This window comes from Muntiacus reevesi, chromosome 7, assembly GCF_963930625.1.
Source record: "Muntiacus reevesi chromosome 7, mMunRee1.1, whole genome shotgun sequence".
Lineage (NCBI taxonomy): Eukaryota > Metazoa > Chordata > Mammalia > Artiodactyla > Cervidae > Muntiacus > Muntiacus reevesi.
The window spans coordinates 5,134,998-5,154,502 of record NC_089255.1 but is presented as its reverse complement, the minus strand read 5'-3'; the positions used below and the strand labels follow the sequence as shown (position 1 = coordinate 5,154,502).

Here is a 19,505-nt window from a genome sequence, read left to right as displayed (position 1 = left end):
GACTATTCTAGGTCCCTTATATAATGTCCTCAGGATTCATCTGTGTAGTAGCATGTGTCAGAATTGCCTTCATTTTTAAGGCTGAAAAATATTTCATTGTGAGTATATACCACATTTTGTTTCTTCCCTTCATCCATAAATTGATACTTGGGTTCTTCTACCTTATAGCTCCTGTGAAAACAGTTGCTATGAACATCATCGTACTGGTCTGGCAATTTTGAGGGTGTCCCCTGGAATCTGCATGTTTAACAAGTTCCTCTGGGGCTTCTGATGCACCTTGAAGTTTGAACCACACTGCAACTCAAGATTTCCCAAAGCATAGATGGAGAAAGATTTTTGGTAACCCTCAGACACACTATTACATAGATCAGGCTCACACATGATAAAGTCAGTCCTTTCTCAGTTTTACGAATCATTCTGATTAGGTCAAGAGAAAGCATTGGCTTGGTGTTATTTGTCTTGAACAACTAATTCTAATTTCCCCTTTTAACAGAGAGACAACAGTCTTCCTATTCAAAGCCTTCAGATCCTTCAGCAGGCAATAATAATAGATTGAACATATTAACAATGTTTTGTTTTGTTGTATTTGTGCCATTCCTTTCTATAAATTTCAAGTGGTTTTCCATCTATAACAATGATACAGAGTGGCTTCAATAAATCTACTTAACATTTATGCTTAAATCAAGCAACTTTTTAAGTAAATAAAATGGCCAGAGATGGGCTTCCCTGGTGGCTCAGTGGTAAAGAAACTGCCTGCAATGCAGCAGGAGATGCAGGTTGGATCCCTGGGTGGGGAAGATTGGAGGAGGGAGTGGCAAACCCACTCCAGTATACTCGCCTGGGAAACCCATGGATGGAGGAGCCTGGTGGGCTACAGTCCATGGGGTCACAAAGAGTCAGATATGACTGAGCACACACCACCAGAGATATGTGAATACAGCAAAATCTGGAAACAGTCACATGCCAGCAAATGAAGCTTGGGAAATACTGCTTTGAGGGACATTAGCGTTTGGATCTTGCTCTCAACCTTCCACACATGGAAGATGCACACGTCCAAGGCACCCAGTAGATGGATCCTATGGCAGAAACGTAAAGTCACCTGTCAAGTAGAGAAAGGCTGAGAATGAGTAGAAAGCATCCCCTGCAACTTCTGAAGCTAAAAAGTCGTCACATAAACTTTGTAAGTCAAATAGTGATGCTCTTTGTATTTCCTGGATTGACTTTCTCTCTTTCCTTGTGTGTGTGTGTGTTCGCTAAGCTGCTTCAGTCATGTCAGACTCTTTGCAACCCCATGGACTGTGGCCCACCAGGCTCCTCCATTCAAGGGATTCTCCAAGCAAGAATACTGGAGTGGGTTGCCATGCCCTCCTCCAGGGGATCTTCCTGACCCAGGGATCCAAGCCGCATCTCTCTTCCCTTAGAGTTGAGTAAAATTATTTAAAAACATTAGCCTGTCTGGACTGTGATAAGAGGCCATCTAGGAGCAGAAGTAAACATGTCCCAACCACTGTGGCTGGACTTAGAGACACCCAAGAAAAATGTGAAGACAGTAGGCAACTTCTTCATATGGAGAAATAGTCTTAGAATTTTAACTACCAGGAATGTGACAGGCTCCATGCTTGGATAACAGGAGACTGTGCCTAATAATAATACCCCAGCTAATGATGGTGGCCACCACTACATGGCTTATATACCAGTCACGATCCCCCTTTTCCCATTCAACTCTCACAACATTCTAAAGGTTGACATTTATTATGTCTATTTGATGAAAGAGGCAACTCAGAGAGGTGAAGTGACTACCTCAAGTCACACAGTTCAGACTCACGCCTGTTGAGCTCCCAAACTCTGCCCCATCACAAGTCATCGTTTTGTTCAGGTTCTTTGTGACCTTGGCTTCAAGTGTAACTGCAGGTTTCTCTTCTTCCTGGTTTCAGAGGCAGAGACTCGAGAACAACCTCCAGGCAACTGCTCCTCTCAGATGCCACAGTTCCGGAGGAGCTCCACCTAAGTCTATGAACATCTGTAGGACTCCATTAAATTTTCTGCTTATTTGAATTTGAATGCTATCAAAATACAGTTTCTAGTTACCACTAGAGTTGCCAGCACAATAGAAAAATGGAAAGGGACTTTCCTTTCCTATGTCTGCTGGGGCAGCCTCATTAAGGCTCATTAAGAAAGGCGGAAGGAAGAGAGTGGTGAACAGATGAAAATTTACTGACAGCAAAAACACTGTCAGATAGGTGTGCAAAAAGCATCCCCTTTTTCAGTAATTTCAAAAGGTTTCCAGAACCCCGTAAGTGCGGTATCGCATGACCCTCATGAGAAACTTTTCAAAACTATTCCCCAAGCATTGATGCATTTTTAAGAGAAAAATCAAGCATGCTGTCCTTAAAAACAAAAGTTACAGATTACACATCCACCTAGGCCGGCTTGTTAAAAACTTATTTTAAATCCCTGAAGTTTTGAAAATAGTTCAGGAGACGATTTAGGGGGTAATTTAGTGGGTTTCTTTCCCTCAGAGAACATCTGAGAACATTTTCTCTAATAATAAAGGGAAAAGTACATGCAGTTGTGTAAACCGCAAATGCTCCACGAGTACTTGAGTGAAGCAGGGGCTCACAACTTTGGGGAAAAAACAAACAGTTTCCCCGGCGCTTGTCTGAGGTCAGGGATGTGGCCCCAGAGCGTGGCAAGAGGCAGTTCTTGAGCTGGAAACATTCCGCGTGGGAGACACTATCGCAGAAGAGTGTGGAGAGAACACGTGTGCGCTGTGTGGGCTTGCAGGCTCAGAGGGGAGGTCCTCTGTCACTGCTTTTACTTCTCCTGAACGCCGGCACAGAGCCGGTCAAAGAGCAGGGGATGCCGGCTGCTCACCAGCAAAGCGACACGCGGGGCCGGGCAGGGGTGGGAGGGCAGGAATAAAAGGTGATTCTTAAGTTTTGGGAGAACCTTGGCAAAAAACAAAAAGCGATGACACAAACAGCCCGGACATGTGTCTCTCTGTTGCAAAAGCAGCAGTTAGGGCGCCTCCAGTTAACAGAGGCAGAGCAGGAAAAGAGCAGAAGGACGCTAAGGAGGAAGAGCCTCAAGGGTGCTCCAGCGCTGAGCTTCAACTCTAACGCGGGAGAATCACCCGAGGATTTCCGTTAAAATGCATATTCGGATCCCCTTGGGCGAGGTTGGGCCCAAGCGTCTGCGTTTCTAACCAGCTCCCAGACAGTACACCTATCGCTGGTCCGCGGAGCAAACTTTGAGTTGCCCTGGGGATAATCTGGATTAGAGAACGTCCTGAATTAGAGGTAAAGGGGTTCTCTGAAGAGGACAAGAAAATTAAAAGGGACAACGATAGGAACAATCTGGATGGGCAGGGATGGAGGCTGAAACCTGGCCGGAAGAAGCACCACAGTCTCCAAAGCCTGTCATTCCGAGCAGTTTCTGGAGGGATGGGAGGAAGGAGGCGTTCACCCTCTGACTCTAAAAGAAAACGTCGCGAGGGCTGGGCTGGCGATCTTTGCGGAGGGCGTCTCTTGATGCGCCCCGAGGCAGCCAGACCCGCAGCGCACGCGGGGGCCCTCGGGCGGGGGGTCGACGGGGCCCCGGCCGGTCCGCCCTTACCTGCGCTCACCCTGGTCCGTGTAGAGGTTGAGGAAGAGGCCCTCCCTGGTCTCCTGGCTCACGGCGCCGGAGAAGCCGAGCTGCAGCTCATAGAGGCTCCCGGGCTGCAGGGCGTCGCCGAGCTCCAGCACCAGGTACTGCATGTCCACGGCGAACCACCTCTCCACTACAGACACCCGGCCGGCGGAGGCGTCTCCCGCGTCCGGGGACAGGGGTCCGCGCACCTCGGCGCTCTCACAGTCCAGGAAGAGGCTGTGTAGCAGCAGCCGCGCGGTGGCCGCGGTGCAGCGCACCGTGATGTTCACGCGGCCCGTGAAGCGCAACGCGGACGCCGAGAGGTCATCCGGCCGCAGCCGGGGCCACAGCTCCAGCTCGTAGTGCAGCGGCACCAGCCAGGGCGGCAGGCGCAGCTGGTCCCAGGGCCCCGGAGGTCGCCGGTTGCTCCGGGTGGCCGCCACGTCGGGCTCCGGGGTGGGGCCGGGCTGCGCGGTCGGCTCCTGCTGGCCGGGGAGGGAGGGCGCGGCAGCCGGAGCCCCGCGGTCCCGAAGCTCCGACGGCGGGACGCGCGCGCAGTGGCCGTACAGCGAGGCGAGAACGGCCAGCGCCAGCAGGAGCGCGGCGGCCAGCCCCGCCAGCAGCAGGGCCACCGCGCGGCTCACGTAGAAGCCGGAGCTGGCAGGGGGTCCCATGGCCGCGGCCCGGGGTGGGGGAGACGCGAGCGTTCAGACCCCCGGGCCTGAGCGCTCAGGGATGGGACTCCTACCCCTCCTCTCGAGCACCGTCCCTCCCTCCTCCTCGAGGACACACGAGAGAGTGGTTGGGACCACAGCTTCCCCTCCCAGCTAATCGGATCCAGGTCCTCTGCCCACCCACCCTCCGCCCCCTGCCAGGGCCGGGGGAGGAGGCGGACGCGCGCAAACAAGCGCGCGCGCCTCTTGGAGTCCGCCGCGAAGACACGCAGAAGAGGCTTTTAGAATCGGCGCGGTCGGACCAGACTGGAATGGGGGCATCTCTGACGGGGGCAGTTGGATTCATGGCATTTGTTGAGCGTGCCCCGGTGTGGTAGCGAGTGCTGTCGCAAAAGAGACGGGTACAGAGGACCCTGAGTCCCTGGCCGGCAGGGATGAGCTTGGGCCGCACACCTGCCGCCGCCCACCTGGGGATTCTTGCGCTAGGAGCCGAGGTGGCGACAGGACCGGGACGCTGGAGGATATTGTCTGAGATGCTCCTCCAAGAGACCGTCCCTCTGTCTGAACTAACTTCCGGAACTAAATATTTGGCCCTACATTAGCTTTCTAGACAAGTTCGGGACTCACGCGGTCCAGACACAAGAGCGAGGTTGCAAACAAAGGCAAGGGCGTCAAGGGCCCCAGCTTGGGAAGTGGGGCTGGAAGAGGGGACAGCAAACGGACAAAGCAGCGCCTGCGTCTCCAGGTGAAGGCTGCTTTGCTTCGGGAAGAGACCAGGCATAAAGCTGTCTCTCGGCTCTGCAACTGTCAGGGATGGGCTTTCAGTACTGGAGTCCGGACTAGCTCCCCACACCCTGCCTGGGGCAAAGGACGCCCTGCTTTCGAAACCCACTGGTTTCAAGTACAGGGAACGGGGCAGTCCGGCGGTTAGTCTTTCCACTTGAAAACGGCCGGCTGGAGCTCGTTTCCCAGGCAGTGCCCTGGTCGGTGAGGTCTTTGGCGTCCTGGGCATCTGTTTGCTATTTACCGGATGCTTCCGGGGGAGTTCCGCGCGCTGTGAGCCGGGTTCCCACCTACGTGCCGCCCTCCAGTCAACTGGGAAGACCCAGGAGGCGCTGGGGATGAGGGAGGGGAGGTGGGTGAAGATTCTGCTCCGGACATACCCCATCTTTACACTCCTTCGGTGTTTTTGTTTTTACAGAATGAAGAGAATTTTTTTTTTGTCTTCGCAGCCATAAAAAAAGTCTTCGCTTTTCTGCTTGGAACCGTATCTTCATTCCAGTGAGGAAGCCCTTTCACCAGAGGTCAGAGACGGGGTAACCCGCAGTGCTTCTCCTGGGCCATGTGATCTTCGCAGCTCCTCGAACTGAAATTGATCACATTAACGAAAAGACCTCTGGAACAAGACTTAACACCGAGCTTGTGCAATGGTTTGTGCTGTGATTACAGGTGGGGTTACTTTCTTCAGAGACAGAATGACCATATTTAAAAATAATTAGGATCACGTGCATCACTCTCAGACGATTCTGGGAAGCAGTGAGGGAGGAGAAGCTCCTTTCCTTACCCTGGGCAGGACCTACCAGCAGTCAGGCTGTCAGAATTGTGAGCTCCTGAGCTAGGAAGGCCCTCTGGGTGTAGGTCATTGCCAGATGGGGATTGCCACAGATATGGAGCTAATTAATTATTGGCCTTACCATTCCCTGGACAATTTCTTGAAACATTTTGATGGATTCCAGACTTCCAAGGGAAGGTTAAGAAACAAAGGATAGAAAAGAAAAGAGAAGAAAGGTAATGGAAAGAGTAGAAAGATAAAGAGTCAGTAACAGAACTACTTCACGTTAGAGCTGTCCCTCCCCTCATTTTTAAATTGAAAGCTCTACCGAAAAATGTATACGTGGATCTAATTATTTAATTCCGCTTCTCTAATATCATTGAAGAAACCGAGATTGGCTGCCACATAAAAAGCTAAAAAGTGATAAAATCATGTCAGGTGGTTGAGCAGTTTAAATATCTTACTAAAGGGAAAATAGTTCTGATAAACCATTAATGTCACTAAAAAGAAGTTGCAAAATAACATACTGGTTGAGTCATGCTTATGTTAATTTTTAAAGGACTGGAAAATACTATTATATGCAATATTTGACATTTTCATGAAAGAGCAGTTTGGGGACACAGCTCAACTGCCGGGAAAACAGTTACTAGAAAATTAAAAAAAAAAAAGTTTTAATGAGTTGCTCAGAAAATCAGCTAAAGCACTGATTCACAACTGGGGGTGCCTTGGTGTCCCCCTCCCCTGGACATCTGGCGATGTTTAGAGACATATTGGCCGTCACAGTGTTTCAGGGGTGGTGCGACTGATACTAGTGGGTAGAGGCCAGTGATACTGCTAGGCTGCCTGCAAGACACAGGACAGTCTCCTCCAATGAAGACACTCCACCCTTCAGAAATCCTAAGATAAGCAATAATCCAAGCCTTTTCTATGCCACCCAAGTGAAACTTCTCCCTTGTATCTGTGTCTCTTTTACTTTCATTATTTATGTTTATTGTTTGGCATGTCAATTATTTTTCCATTTTTTTTTCTTGGTATTTATTATAGGCCTCCATAATACGTTACTATCCCTCTTGGGCCACATGACCTAGTTTTTATTTTCCTTTTATCTTAATTTACTTTGAAATTTTAATTTTTGAATGGGAATATTCATAAGTTTCAAAATCAAAACAATATGAAAATTTGTATCTTGCTCCCATTACTTCCATAGTTAATCATTTAAATAGGTTTTTTGTATTCTTTCAATATTTCGTTACTCAAATCAAGCAAATACAATTATATACCCTTGTATTGCTCCTCTTTACTACATAAAAAACATAGTATACTAGCTATTCAATTCTGAACCTTACATTTTCATTTAACAATATATCCTGGATGTCTTTTCATATCAGTAGTCCACAGATATCTTTCATGTTCCTTTCTGTAGCTGCATGCTATTATACTGTATGTACATACCATTTTGAATATATCCCAGTTTGGCTATTTGAAAGGATTCACCAGCTTTCACAGAGTACTTTCATTTAAGCTTTTATTTAAAGGAAAAATAATATGGTGCAGGAAGAGAAAGAGAAGACAGGCAAGCATTGGAAGTCTGATAGACCTGCCATATGCAAGCTCCTCAAGGGCCCTTATTTGCCTAAGTGGGCCATGCTGTGTCACCAACTAAGAACCACTAAGTTCTGTGAAAGGAATCTTGTTTACAGAGGGCTCAAAGGACAAACTCTTAGGGAGGCTCTTGAAATAATCAAGCTAGGTTAGTCAGACCATAAATCCAGTTGTAAACTATCAGTAAAGAAACTGACCCTAAGGGTCTCCTGAGAAAATTTTAGACCTCAATCAACACATCATAAATTTATCAAGAGTCAAAAATCAGATATCCAGAAAGAAGGCAGAGCCAGGATCACTGAAAGTCTTCTCCTTGAAACCAATATGAACATTGGAAATATGGTCAGAATTAACTATTTCAGAACTCAAGAAAGTAACCAAAAGCTTGCAGCCATTAAGGGAGGGTTTGTTCAAGAAAAACAGTCCAATTTCAGTTATAAAAAAAAAAATCAGTGAGCTTTATGGCATTTCAACTTGCTTTGTCCTCATTTCCCCCTCCTCAGTTCTGCAGTAGAGTTAAAAGTCAACAACCTGGTATTGTGGTGAAAACCAGTGGTCTGGCAACCTGTCAATGAAGCATTAAAGTGTTAAATTCTTTTAAAGCCTCATTCTGAGAGAGTTGTCATTTATTTGAATTATCTGGTGATTCCCTGGAAGACTTTACTGTCCTGGGTGTCTTTATTGACTTGACTCAGGGCTGATTCAGTGCAAACAGCCTTTCCCCAGGGGCAATGGTTGACAATAAAAATAGGCAATTGTTTAACATTGCAACTGCCTGGGTGGGCAAGCAATTGGGGCAAACGTTAAGCTCAATAGAAAGCCTAAAAGAAAAATTCAGGAATTAGATACCCATGGGGGCTTTGAAAGCTCCAACATATTCCTGAAAATCTAGAGGGCCGCATGCAAGTATTCAGCTCTGCACATGACCATGCTCAGACAGGAAATGAAAAGGCCCTAAACACTCACATCTGGCTAATCTTGAGGCACTGCTCAGGGCAGATGTGCAGGCTATGGCAGAATTGCCAACTCTCTGCCTGAGTATTAAAAGGATGCCTCGACACACACAGAGAACCACTTGGCAAAAACTGGGGAACGCACTGATTCTAGGTTTTTAAGGAAACCTCTGTCCAACTTGTCAGCTGACCAAAAAGCTTACTGAACATAGACGTCAGTAGATACTATAGCAAAGAATACAGACTTTACTGAATTAGTTTAGAAAAGTCTTTAAGCAAACAAATGACAACAACAGCAAACCCTGAAGAAGCAATAAAATATTTTTTCAGAGTTTTCACATTATGTAAAATATATTTCCATCAGAAAAGTTATGAGAAATCCAAAGAAACAAGAAAATATGCCCATACACAGGGGTGAAAATAGTCAATAGAAAATGTTCCTAAGGACTTATAAAATTTGGCCTTAAGAGACAAATACTTAAAATTAGCTATTTTAAATATGTTAAAAGAACCAAAGGAAACCATGTTTGAAAAACTAGGGGAAAGTATGGAAATGATATCTCATCAGATAGAGAATGTAAAAAATGAGATAGAAATTCTTTAAAAAACACCAAATAGAAACTTTGAAGTTAGAAGTACAATAACTAAAATAAAAACTTCACTGGAGGAGTTCAAGAGCAGTTTTTAAGCAGGAAGGAGACAGAATCAATGAAATTAAAGATAGATAACTAGATTATCCAGTCTGAGTGAAAAAAGAGAGAAACAGGGCCTAAGAGCCCTGTGGGACACCATCAGGAAGGCCAGCATACAGATTGTCATAGTACCAAAAAGAAAAGAGGGGAAAGGGGCAAAGAGATTACTTGAAGAAATAATGTATAAAAACTGCCCCAAATTTTTACAAGAGATATATCTATAAATTTAACATGCCCAACAGAGTCCAAATAGTATAAACTCAAAGAAATTCACACTAAAATGTATTACAATCAAACCATCAACAGCCAAGGACAAAGAGAGAATCTTGCAAACTACAAGAAAGAAGTGCTTCGTCACATACAAAGAATTTCCAATAGGACTATCACCTGACTTCTAATCAGAAATATTGGAGACTAGAAAGCAGTAGGTGACATAGTCAAAGGACTGAAAAACAAAACAGTTTTTTTGGATATAGACAACAAAAACCATCTATATCAACAAAAACTTTTGATATAGACAATAGAAACTGTCTATATCAATAAAAACTGTCCATCAAAATGGAAGAAGAAATTAGACATTCCCAGATAAACAAAAGCTGAAGGAGGATGCTTCTGTTAGGGGAAGCACACTGACTGAAACCGCCCACCCTGGCCAGGCCCCATAGTAACCATCTGCATGAGCTGTTTTATGACAGGAGATCCTGGTAAGGAATACGGAACTGATAACCCACCACCAGTCGGAAGAGTTCGGGAAAGGTCGAGAGGAGACCCTGCCTGTCCGTCCACTTCCCAGAATCCCTCTCGCTAGCATCCACCTTGGCTGAGCGATGCCTGCGCCACCAGGAAAGACTCGGAATTAGAATGATTGGCCAAAGACCACCCGGAAACTAATCCCATCACCATGAAACCCAAGACTGCTTGCCACGTGGGAGAGCAGTTCTCCTGGGTTCCCTTACCTACTGCTCTCCACCCAGGTGCCCTACCCAATAAAATCTCTTGCTTTGTCAGCATGTGTCTCCTCGGACAATTCATTTCCAAGTGTTAGACAAGTGCCCAGTTTCGGGCCCTGGAAGGGGTCCCCCTTCCTGCAACAAATGGCGACCACGAAGGGACATCTTCTTCACTGAGACTGACATCCTGACCACTCAGGTACTCAGGGGCCAGCTTGCCTGCCAATGGACCAGACCCAGCGGCCGCAACTGGGACCCTTTTGTCCCTGGTCTCCTCCTGATGCGGACAACTGGCCAGAGTGCCCCGACCGGTAAGGAACAAGAGACTTGATTGACTTCTCTCCCCTTCTCTGTCTCTTTCCTCTCCTTAAGCTTCCCTATCCTCCCCCTTTTTTCTAGTCCCCTGGTCCTGGACGCAGGAGTCTGGTTGAAGGGCCTCAGCCTGAGCTGAGGATTGGAGACTGATCACCTCCTCTTGGCAGAGAACTCAAATTCTAGTTCTGATTTCTGGTTTGATTTCTGGTAGGGCCGAGTTCCAGTCCTCCCTTCTCTGGAGTCCCATAATGCCTGGGTGTCTGCAGGTGGCAGGAGACATCTGTAAGGCCACCCCTTTTGCCCCCCTCTCCTGCCTCCTTCCGCTTCTTCTTTCAACCTGGCTTCCTTTCTTCCCTTTCAAATCTTTGAAGACCTGAGATATTTTCATTTATCTAAACTTTATATGAGGTTTTCTGAGAAGCTGTATTCTTGTATTTAAGGGAGTGTCTGATGAGGACTGCCAGATATATAGGTGTGTGTTTTAACTCTGTGTTCTGTGTTGTGAGTTTTGATGGCCATTTTGCTTTGTCTGGCTACCATTTGGTTTAGACCTGCCGCCACTTTGTTAGAACTTGATTTTCTTTCCCTGTGCCTTGAGACCAGGGCTCCCAAGAACACTTATCTAGACCATCTCTAACCCCTGAGACTGAGGAAAAATAGAAAAAAGCCTTTAAATTTTTATTTATTCCAACTATTTTTTTATAAACTAGTAAATTTATATTGTAATATCTAATTCATGACTAAAAACTTAGAAAATAAAGCTAGATCTTGCACTGTGTCTGTCTAAATGTGTCTTGGTATGTCTTTGTCTCTGGGTAATATTTTTGAGGTTAATTTGTAAATGAGCTCTATTTAATTGGCTTAAGGAAAGGTAAGCACTTACAAATCAAATAATTCTGAACTAAACAATATATTTCAGGTTCATGTGAACTGGGAAATATTCAGTATTAAATACCTGACATTAATGTTTGTTTGTTGATCTATCTAATATAGACATGTCTTAGAGTAATTAACATTAAGTAGAATATTTTCATTTTACCTAGGTTTAATATAAGTTAAATATTATCATATCAGTTACAAGTTTGTCAACAGGGACATCACCTCCAGTGAAGAAACTTCTAAAAAAATGTAAATGAGATATGAGCTTTTAGGTAAGCTCTATTAAGAATAATTATTCTTTAGGAATATCTGTCTAAAATAGTCTCTCCAGATTGGCATAACTTGAATTTCTAAGGGTTGTGCTAAGTGTGCTGTTAGAAGTCTATTGAATAGTTAGGTCATTTCCAAATAAAGTAAGATTTTGAAACATTTACTACTAAACACTAATTTCCTTTTACAGAGAAACAAAGAGATTTGGGACTATAAGTGAATAATGTTCGGTGCCATCCTAAAATGTTCTAAGAAAGCAAGGGTTTTAGAAATTATCACTGGTATTTATGCTCACCAATCTATAAAATGCTAATATAAAAGTTCTTGGTTGCTAAAGGAAAGTAGGAAATGTGTTTTCAGTAAAAAAAAAAAAAAGTATGAAAAATACTAAAAAGAGTTATGCATGATCAGGATTTTCTAAAATTGGATTACAATTAGTTAGATAAATGGCTTTTATTAGGAATGACACTGCCATAAGAAAACTGGTTAGAGCCAATTAGGTCCAAGATGGTGGAGCTGATTTTCACTAGACCTGGAGCCTTGGTATTTACACCCATTGTGATATATCAACAAGCTAAATGATACACCCATCAATATTGACTAAATCTGACCAAATGTTCTAAACCCTTTAATTGATCTTTTTGATAAAACTTCCTAAATTGAATTCTTTTGAAGTTCTTTTGACCTCTAGCTAACTTTGGGTGTTTCAGAGAGCCCCTGAAACATCCCAAAGAGAGATATTAAACTGTGTTTATTTGGTTGGTTAAATTACATGAAAAAGATTATCAAATGAGTAATAAATCTGCTCATGTTATAATGTATGGTAAAATTACTAATACAGATATCCTAGAAATTATGTGGAGTTCTTAACTTTCTGATAGGTCCTGGTGTTCTCATGAAAAGCCTGATGACTTCACAAAAGGTAACAAAGGACTGAATGAACCAGCGAATATGCTTATAACTTTTATAGTTTCTGTCTGGAAAATTATGGGTTTGAATCTTATGGTTTCTGGGAGTAGGGAAAACCTTCCTCTCAAACTAATTATGACAATACTTTGGTAAAATTATACATTGTAAACAAAACAATTATATTTTCTCTCTGACTCCTCCAGAAATTGGAAACTCTTAGGTTTACAGTAAGTTTATCAAATGAATTAGGAAGGTTATCTCACTAACAGGTACAAAAATCTCAAGGAATTTTTGAGACCTTAAAAAGGGAAGAATTCACTTAGATTTGTTAAGCAAAATCTGTGATAAGCCTTTGGTGTGAGTTTCCCAGCCCTGTTTTATTTTAAAAGTTCAGTTTGAGATTCTATAAATGTTTCAGGAAAGGAAAAGTTCTATGATCAATTATGGTTATATAAATCATCAGACCAAAATTAGTGAGAACAGACCTATTTTGCAAACAAACTAGCATTAATTTGGTTATATTTGATAAAAATGAAGGTAATTTTAGGGAGAAAAAGATGTCTCAATAAATGTTAAATCCTGGTTTGTTAATGGAGGTCTGCATGTAGTAAGACTCATTTCTTGGGTAGTTCTTTGCTGTTATGTGATATTAATGCAAAATTTAATTGAATTCTTAAAGAACACCCTAAGTTTGTTTCTGAACCTTATCTCAATAATCTATCTTTGGATGAAGATCAGAAGCCTCATGATCTGCAACCAAGGACTGGAAAAAGACATAATTTAAGGGACTGTCTCCAACCTGGATGGAAGGACTTTTTATCAGGTACTCTTAACTAGCTCATGCACAATGAAACTGAAGGGAAATTAACTCTTAGACTAATTCCCACTTCCAAAGGCCCCTACACTGGATGGGCTATAGAGAACACAGCTGACCTGATCTCACCTTAAAATGATGCTCAAACAGGAGAATCAAACAGGATGCTACACCAGGATGAGAAGATGATGACATCAGAGGTAGACAGCTTGCCCAAGATGCTGGACCTGATTCGTATGATCATTTATAATGTTTTCTTGACTTCTTAGACCTTTGCATATAAATCAAATGCTTTTCTATCATATGCCTGATCCTATGCTAGTTTTAGAAATCAATCCAGTTGTTGGGTTTGTGGCCAATTACCTGTGTCTAGTTCTGGGTTACTTTGGTAAATTTCTCTACTACAAGGCTCTAACTGGTTGGCCCTGAAAAAATTTACTTAAAAAAAATTTATAGTCATATTCAGGTCACTGTGATATTACTAAATGAGATCCCCTCACCAGGCCAATTAATAATGCCTGCTCTGACTCTGGCCATAAATTTGAGCTTTTTTTTTTATTACTCAAGCTCAATCAGAGCAATAATAAAGTTTCAACAAAGGAGGAAAACATCTCCTACAATTATTTATGGATTTATATAGATAACACCAGGCTATGGTAATTTAGGTTTAAAACCTCCTCTGTGTTGGAAACAATTAAATCATGCTAAGGAAAGAGTAGCCAGGAGAGATAAGAAAGCCTTCCTCAATGATCAATGCAAAGAAATAGAGGAAAACAACAGAATGGGAAAGACTAGAGATCTCTTCAAGAAAATTAGAGATATCAAGGGAACATTTCAGGCAAAGATGGGTTCGATAAAGGACAGAAATGGTATGGACCTAACAGAAGCAGAAGATATTAAGAAGAGGTAGCAAGAATATACAGAAGAACTGTAAAGAAAAGATCATCATAAGCCAGATAATCACAATGGTGTGATCACTCACCTAGAGCCAGACATCCTGCAATGTGAAGTCAAGTGGGCCTTAGGAAGCATCACTAGGAACAAAGCTAGTGAAGGTGATGGAATTCCAATTGAGCTATTTCAAATCCTGAAAGATGATGCTCTGAAAGTGCTGCATTCAATATGCCAGCAAATGTGGAAAACTCAGCAGTGGCCACAGGACTGGAAAAGGTCTGTTTTCATTCCAGTCCCTAAGAAAGGCAACCTCAAAGAATACTCAAACTACTGCAGAATTGCACTCATCTCACACGCTAGTAAGGTAATGCTCAAAATTCTCCAAGCCAGGCTTCAGCAATACGTGAACCGAGAACTTCCAGATGTTCAAGCTGGTTTTAGAAAAGGCCGAGGAACCAGAGATCAAATTGCCAACGTCCACTGGATCATCGAAAAAGCAAGAGAGTTCCAGAAAAACATCTATTTCTGCTTTATTGACTATGCTGAAGACTGTGTGGATCACAATAAACTGTGGAAAATTCTGAAAGAGATGGAAATACCAGACCACATGACCTGCCTCTTGAGAAACCTGTATGCAGATCAGGAAGCAGCATTAGAACTGGACATGGAACAACAGACTGGTTCCAAATAGGAAAAGGAGTACGTCAAGGCTGTATATTGTCACCCTGCTTATTTAACTTATGTGCAGAGTACATCATGAGAAACGCTGGGCTGGAAGAAGCACAAGCTGGAATCAAGATTGCCAGGAGAAATATCAATAACCTCAGATATGCAGATGACACCACCCTTATGGCAGAAAGTGACGAGGAACTGAAAAGCCTCTTGATGAAAGTGAAAGAGGAGAGTGAAAAAGTTGGCTTAAAGCTCAACATTCAGAAAACTAAAATCATGGCATCTGGTCCCATCACCTCATGGGAAATAGATGGGGAGACAGTAGAAACAGTGTCAGACTTTATTTTGGGGGGGTTCCAAAATCACTGTGGATGATGACTGCAGCCATGAAATGAAAAGACGCTTACTCCTTGGAAGGAAAGTTATGACCAACCTAGAGAGCATATTAAAAAACAGAGACATTACTTTGCCAACAAAGGTCCGTCTGGTCAAGGCTATGGTTTTTCCAGTGGTCATGTATGGATGTGAGAGTTGGACTGTGAAGAAAGCTGAGTGCCAAAAAATTGATGCTTTTGAACTGTGATGTTGGAGAAGACTCTTGAGAGTCCCTTGGACTACAAGGAGATCCAACCAGTCCATCCTAAAGAAGATCAGTCCTGGTTGTTCATTGGAAAGACTTATGCTGAAGCTGAAATTTCAATATTTTGGCCACCTCATGCGATGAGTTGACTCATTGGAAAAGACCCTGATTCTGGGAGGGATTGGGGGCAGGAGGAGAAGGGGATGACAGAGGATGAGATGGCTGGATGGCATCACCAACTTGATGGACATGAGTTTGAGTAAACTCCGGGAGTTTGTGATGGACAGGGAGGCCTGGTGTGCTGCGATTCATGGGGTCACAAAGAGTCGGACACGACTGAGCTACTGAACTGAACTGAACTGAACTGAAGAACAATCAGTCTAGTAACACTAGAAAACTGAGCTATGTGCCTTATAGACAGTGGTGCCAATGTATAATTTCCCTGAAAGATAAAGATTCGTACAGAGTAGACTAAGTCAGATGACCTGAGATATACTGGGATACATCTAATGGAAGCTCTTAACTTAAGTCTTACTTGTGACTTTACTAATACTGCTGGCTATGTTCTTTGTATCTCACCTGTTTTACAAAATTGCTGTTTCTTACACTGCCAAATGTGTTTCTGAGGCCTCTGATAGAATAACATATAGTTCCCTATGAGATTGATGATGATAACAGTGTAACTCTAGGTATGGGAAGAAGCAACAAGAAGGGAATGTTTTCCTGGACCAAGTGGCTAGTAAGACAGGTGGTCCAGAGAATTTTGGATACTGTTTTATGGCCTAGTCCAGTAACAGCACATTGAGTGGCCTGTCAACCAAATCTTTGCCAAACCTGAGAACAGACATTCTCAGCACCATGGGATAAAATGGTCATGAAATGCCCCCCTCAAAATCATGGTCAAGTTTATGAGCAAAAAGGGGCTCTGCCAACTGAAGATTGACACTTGCCATCTACATCTACAAAGATTAAATCATTGCCACTGCAACTGCTGACTTTTCAACGCCCCTGAAAGGAGTTCAGGGTGAAAATCAGGAATGAGGCACTCTGTGCTCTGGGAAAAACTGGCAGAACAGGCCTTCAGATAGTTAGATCCTTTCAGGAGCAGATTTTATACGTTCCAATTCTTGCATCTTCTCATATCTAGAGAAACACTGACGTCATTAATGGTGACATCTGCTCTGGCTGTTAAGGAAAATTTTACAATTAAAAAGTCAAAATAGAGTGGCTATGGTTCAGACATCCTGGGAAATAACTAGGTGATACTATGGTGTAATTTCAGATTAGACGTTGTATTGCTAACACTTGAGTTTTCTGAGTTGTGGCAAGCTTAGACGCCTCCATTCTCAAAACAATGTCTGCTGGAAGCTAGTAACTGCCACCTTACTTTTTATAAAAAGCAGGCAACTGTCTGCCTGGCTACAAGTCTCCCCAAAGTGCCAGGTCCAGGCTGGGTTTCTGGCCTATTCTTCTAAAAAGAATTGAGGTTTATTTTGTCTATTAAAATTCCAGTTATCCCTCCTCCAGCTACTACTAATTGGGTCTGTTACAACAAAATGGCAGACCAAGCGATTGAGATTTTAATCATACAAAGGCTCAGATCTAGGACTTGGAACTCAGGAATACTTCCAATTCAGTGTCTCTTCTCCAAGCTGAGGCAGTCCTATGCCCCATTTTGATAGGAAGTTATTGCAGTCATAGTTGCCCAGTTCCCTAAATTAAAACTGAGCAGGACTCTGTGGGGCTCTGGAGTACAGATCTACTGTGTGTTCTCCATTTCTTGTCTGTAGAATATAGGCTTTATTCAGCCTCCTTGATCTTGCCTGAGTTCCGAAGGGTGGATTCAAACAATTGCTAATCAGGGAAGGGAGGGAATACAGAAACAGAGGAGAAACAATCAAACGGTGGTACAGCCTTGAGGCAGGGTCCTATTTCCTACTCAAAGAAATATGCATAACAGTGTCTTTGAGTTCTTCTACAGAACTGGAGCCCCCATCCAGGTGGAGGATGGTAATTTCAGACTGGACACAAGAGTCCTGGAGCACAGCTCTGTTGCCTCACCACCACCAATCAAAAAGCGTCACAAACCCTGCAGCCCTCACCCCAAATGTTGCCTTCTGTTTCCGGGGACCAGAGATGGCCATCCTGTTAGGTCTCCTGTTTGGCCCCTGTCTATTTCATCTCTGAGAGGAGCCAACAGTTTCAAACTAAATTGTTATTTCAAGGGTTAAAGCTGGTTTCAGATGTGGAACACCCCAACTTAGATCAGGTAGAGAGAGACTTCTGCTCTGCTAGGCAGGCCTACGCCCAGGCACAGCAGGAAGAAGTTACAGAGGAAAGAGGCCTCCGCCCCAATTCCCAGAAGTATCTTGAGTATGAAGTCTCTCAGGGGGGAGTTGTTAGGGGAAGCACACTGACTGAAAGCGCCCACCCTGGCCAGGCCCTTTAGTAACCATTCACATGAGTTGTTCTATGACAGGAGATCCTGGTAAGGAATACAGAGCTAATAAGCCACCACCAACCAGAAGAGTTCGGGAAAGGTCAAAAGGAGACACCGCTTGTCCGTCCACTTCCCAGAATCCCTCTCGCTAGCATCCATCTTGGCTGAGCGACGCGTGCGCCACCAGGAAAGACTCTGAATTAGAATGATGGCCAAAGACCACCCGGAAACTAATCCCATCACCGTAAAACCCAAGACCACGAGCCACGAGGCAGAGCAGTTCTCCTGGGTTCCCTCACCCTCCTGCTCTCCACCCGGGTGCCCTTCCCAATAAAATCTCTTGCTTTGTCAGCACATGTGTCTCCTCGGACAATTCATTTCCGGTTGTTAGACAAGAGCCCAGTTTCGGGCCCTGGAAGGGATCCCCCTTCCTGCAACACTACCATTATATGTGCCTGTAAGAAATGCTAACAGGAGCCCAAGTTAAGATGAAAGAACAGCAGGCAGTAACTCAAAGCCATTTGAAGAAATAAAGATCTATCCAAAAAAGTGAACAATTACAAAAGCTGGTACCTCCACTTTTTATTTCCTATGTGATTATGGCCACACAGTGTATAAAGATGTGACATCAATAACAGAAAGATGGGGGAAGAGAATCAAGCTGTATAGGAAGAGAGCCTTTGTGTTCTTTTGAAGTTAAGTTGGTATAAATTCAAATTGGATTGCTATAACTTTAGAATGTTAAGTGTAACCTCTTTTGAGATTTGTAATCAGTTTTTTTGACTTTAATAAAGTTTTATAGACTTCTGTTTTTAATTATCGCTTCTTCTGTTTCATTTTTTTCCTTCATCAGATACATCCATAATTCTTGGGTTGAATCTCTATCATTTTTTTCTTCTTTATCTATTATGCTCTTTCTCTTTATTTTTATCTTAAGTCATTTTTCTCTTAAGTTCTTGGAGAATCTATCAAGTATTTCTTCCCTATGATAAAGATGCACAAAAGGAAAAATTGATCTACTCTTGGGACTTGGATGAGGGGAGTATCTAAGCTGCCAACCAAGTCCTGAGAAAGTCATTTGTCCGAGGACCCTACACACCCATAGATGATGAGAGTGGCTCTAACGCAGGGATCCACAAGGGCGAAGTGAAGTCTCCACTGTCTGCCTCCCCTACTACCAGCCTCACCATCTTCTCTGACGCTGCATCTCAGTTCAGGAAACTCTAATGCCCAAAGGCTTTGCTGCCGCTTGTTTGTATCCCCACTTGAAAAGCTTTATCTGTGGCAATAATACCACCTCAGGTGCAACAAGTCACTCATTCCCTGCATACCTTCCTCAACTCATTGTTAAATCCAGTGTCACAAAGGCTTTCTCCAATGTTTTCTTGAATAAGTTTCATATTTTTAGCTCTTCTGTTTATGTCTTTGACGCATTTTGAGGGCTTTTTATTTTTATGTTGTCAGGTAAGAGTCTAATTTTGTTCTTTTTGCACATGGATCTCTAGGCAGGGGCAGGGCAGGGGGCTTCCTATTTATTTCTAGGCAGTAAGAGTTGCCCTGTTCCTGACATCACGGCACTAGCAGTCACTAGAAAGTCCTCCCGATGCTATCAGTAGTTGTTACTCCCAGTTTTTGGTGATGCTATTTTTAACCTTTTAAAAGCTCTCCTGAGAGGCTGG

The 19,505-nt window shown here is 43.6% G+C and overlaps 1 protein-coding gene and 1 long non-coding RNA gene across 3 annotated transcripts in view; one reads left to right on the top strand and one right to left on the bottom strand.

Moving 5' to 3' along the window:
• Positions 1-4,452, bottom strand: part of LVRN (laeverin) — a 77,304-nt gene extending 72,852 nt beyond the window's left edge. For both annotated transcript variants that reach the window (XM_065941141.1, XM_065941142.1), the window contains exon 1: positions 3,616-4,452. In XM_065941141.1, coding sequence (XP_065797213.1) covers positions 3,616-4,304 — 689 coding nt within the window. In that variant the 5' untranslated portion in view covers positions 4,305-4,452. The remainder of the gene's footprint in view (positions 1-3,615) is intronic.
• On the top strand, positions 3,628-18,497 carry LOC136172023 (uncharacterized). The gene is made up of 3 exons (XR_010663953.1): positions 3,628-3,749; positions 5,506-10,364; positions 17,866-18,497. It is a non-coding gene; the product is annotated as an uncharacterized lncRNA (long non-coding RNA).
• The last annotated feature ends 1,008 nt before the right edge of the window (positions 18,498-19,505 follow it).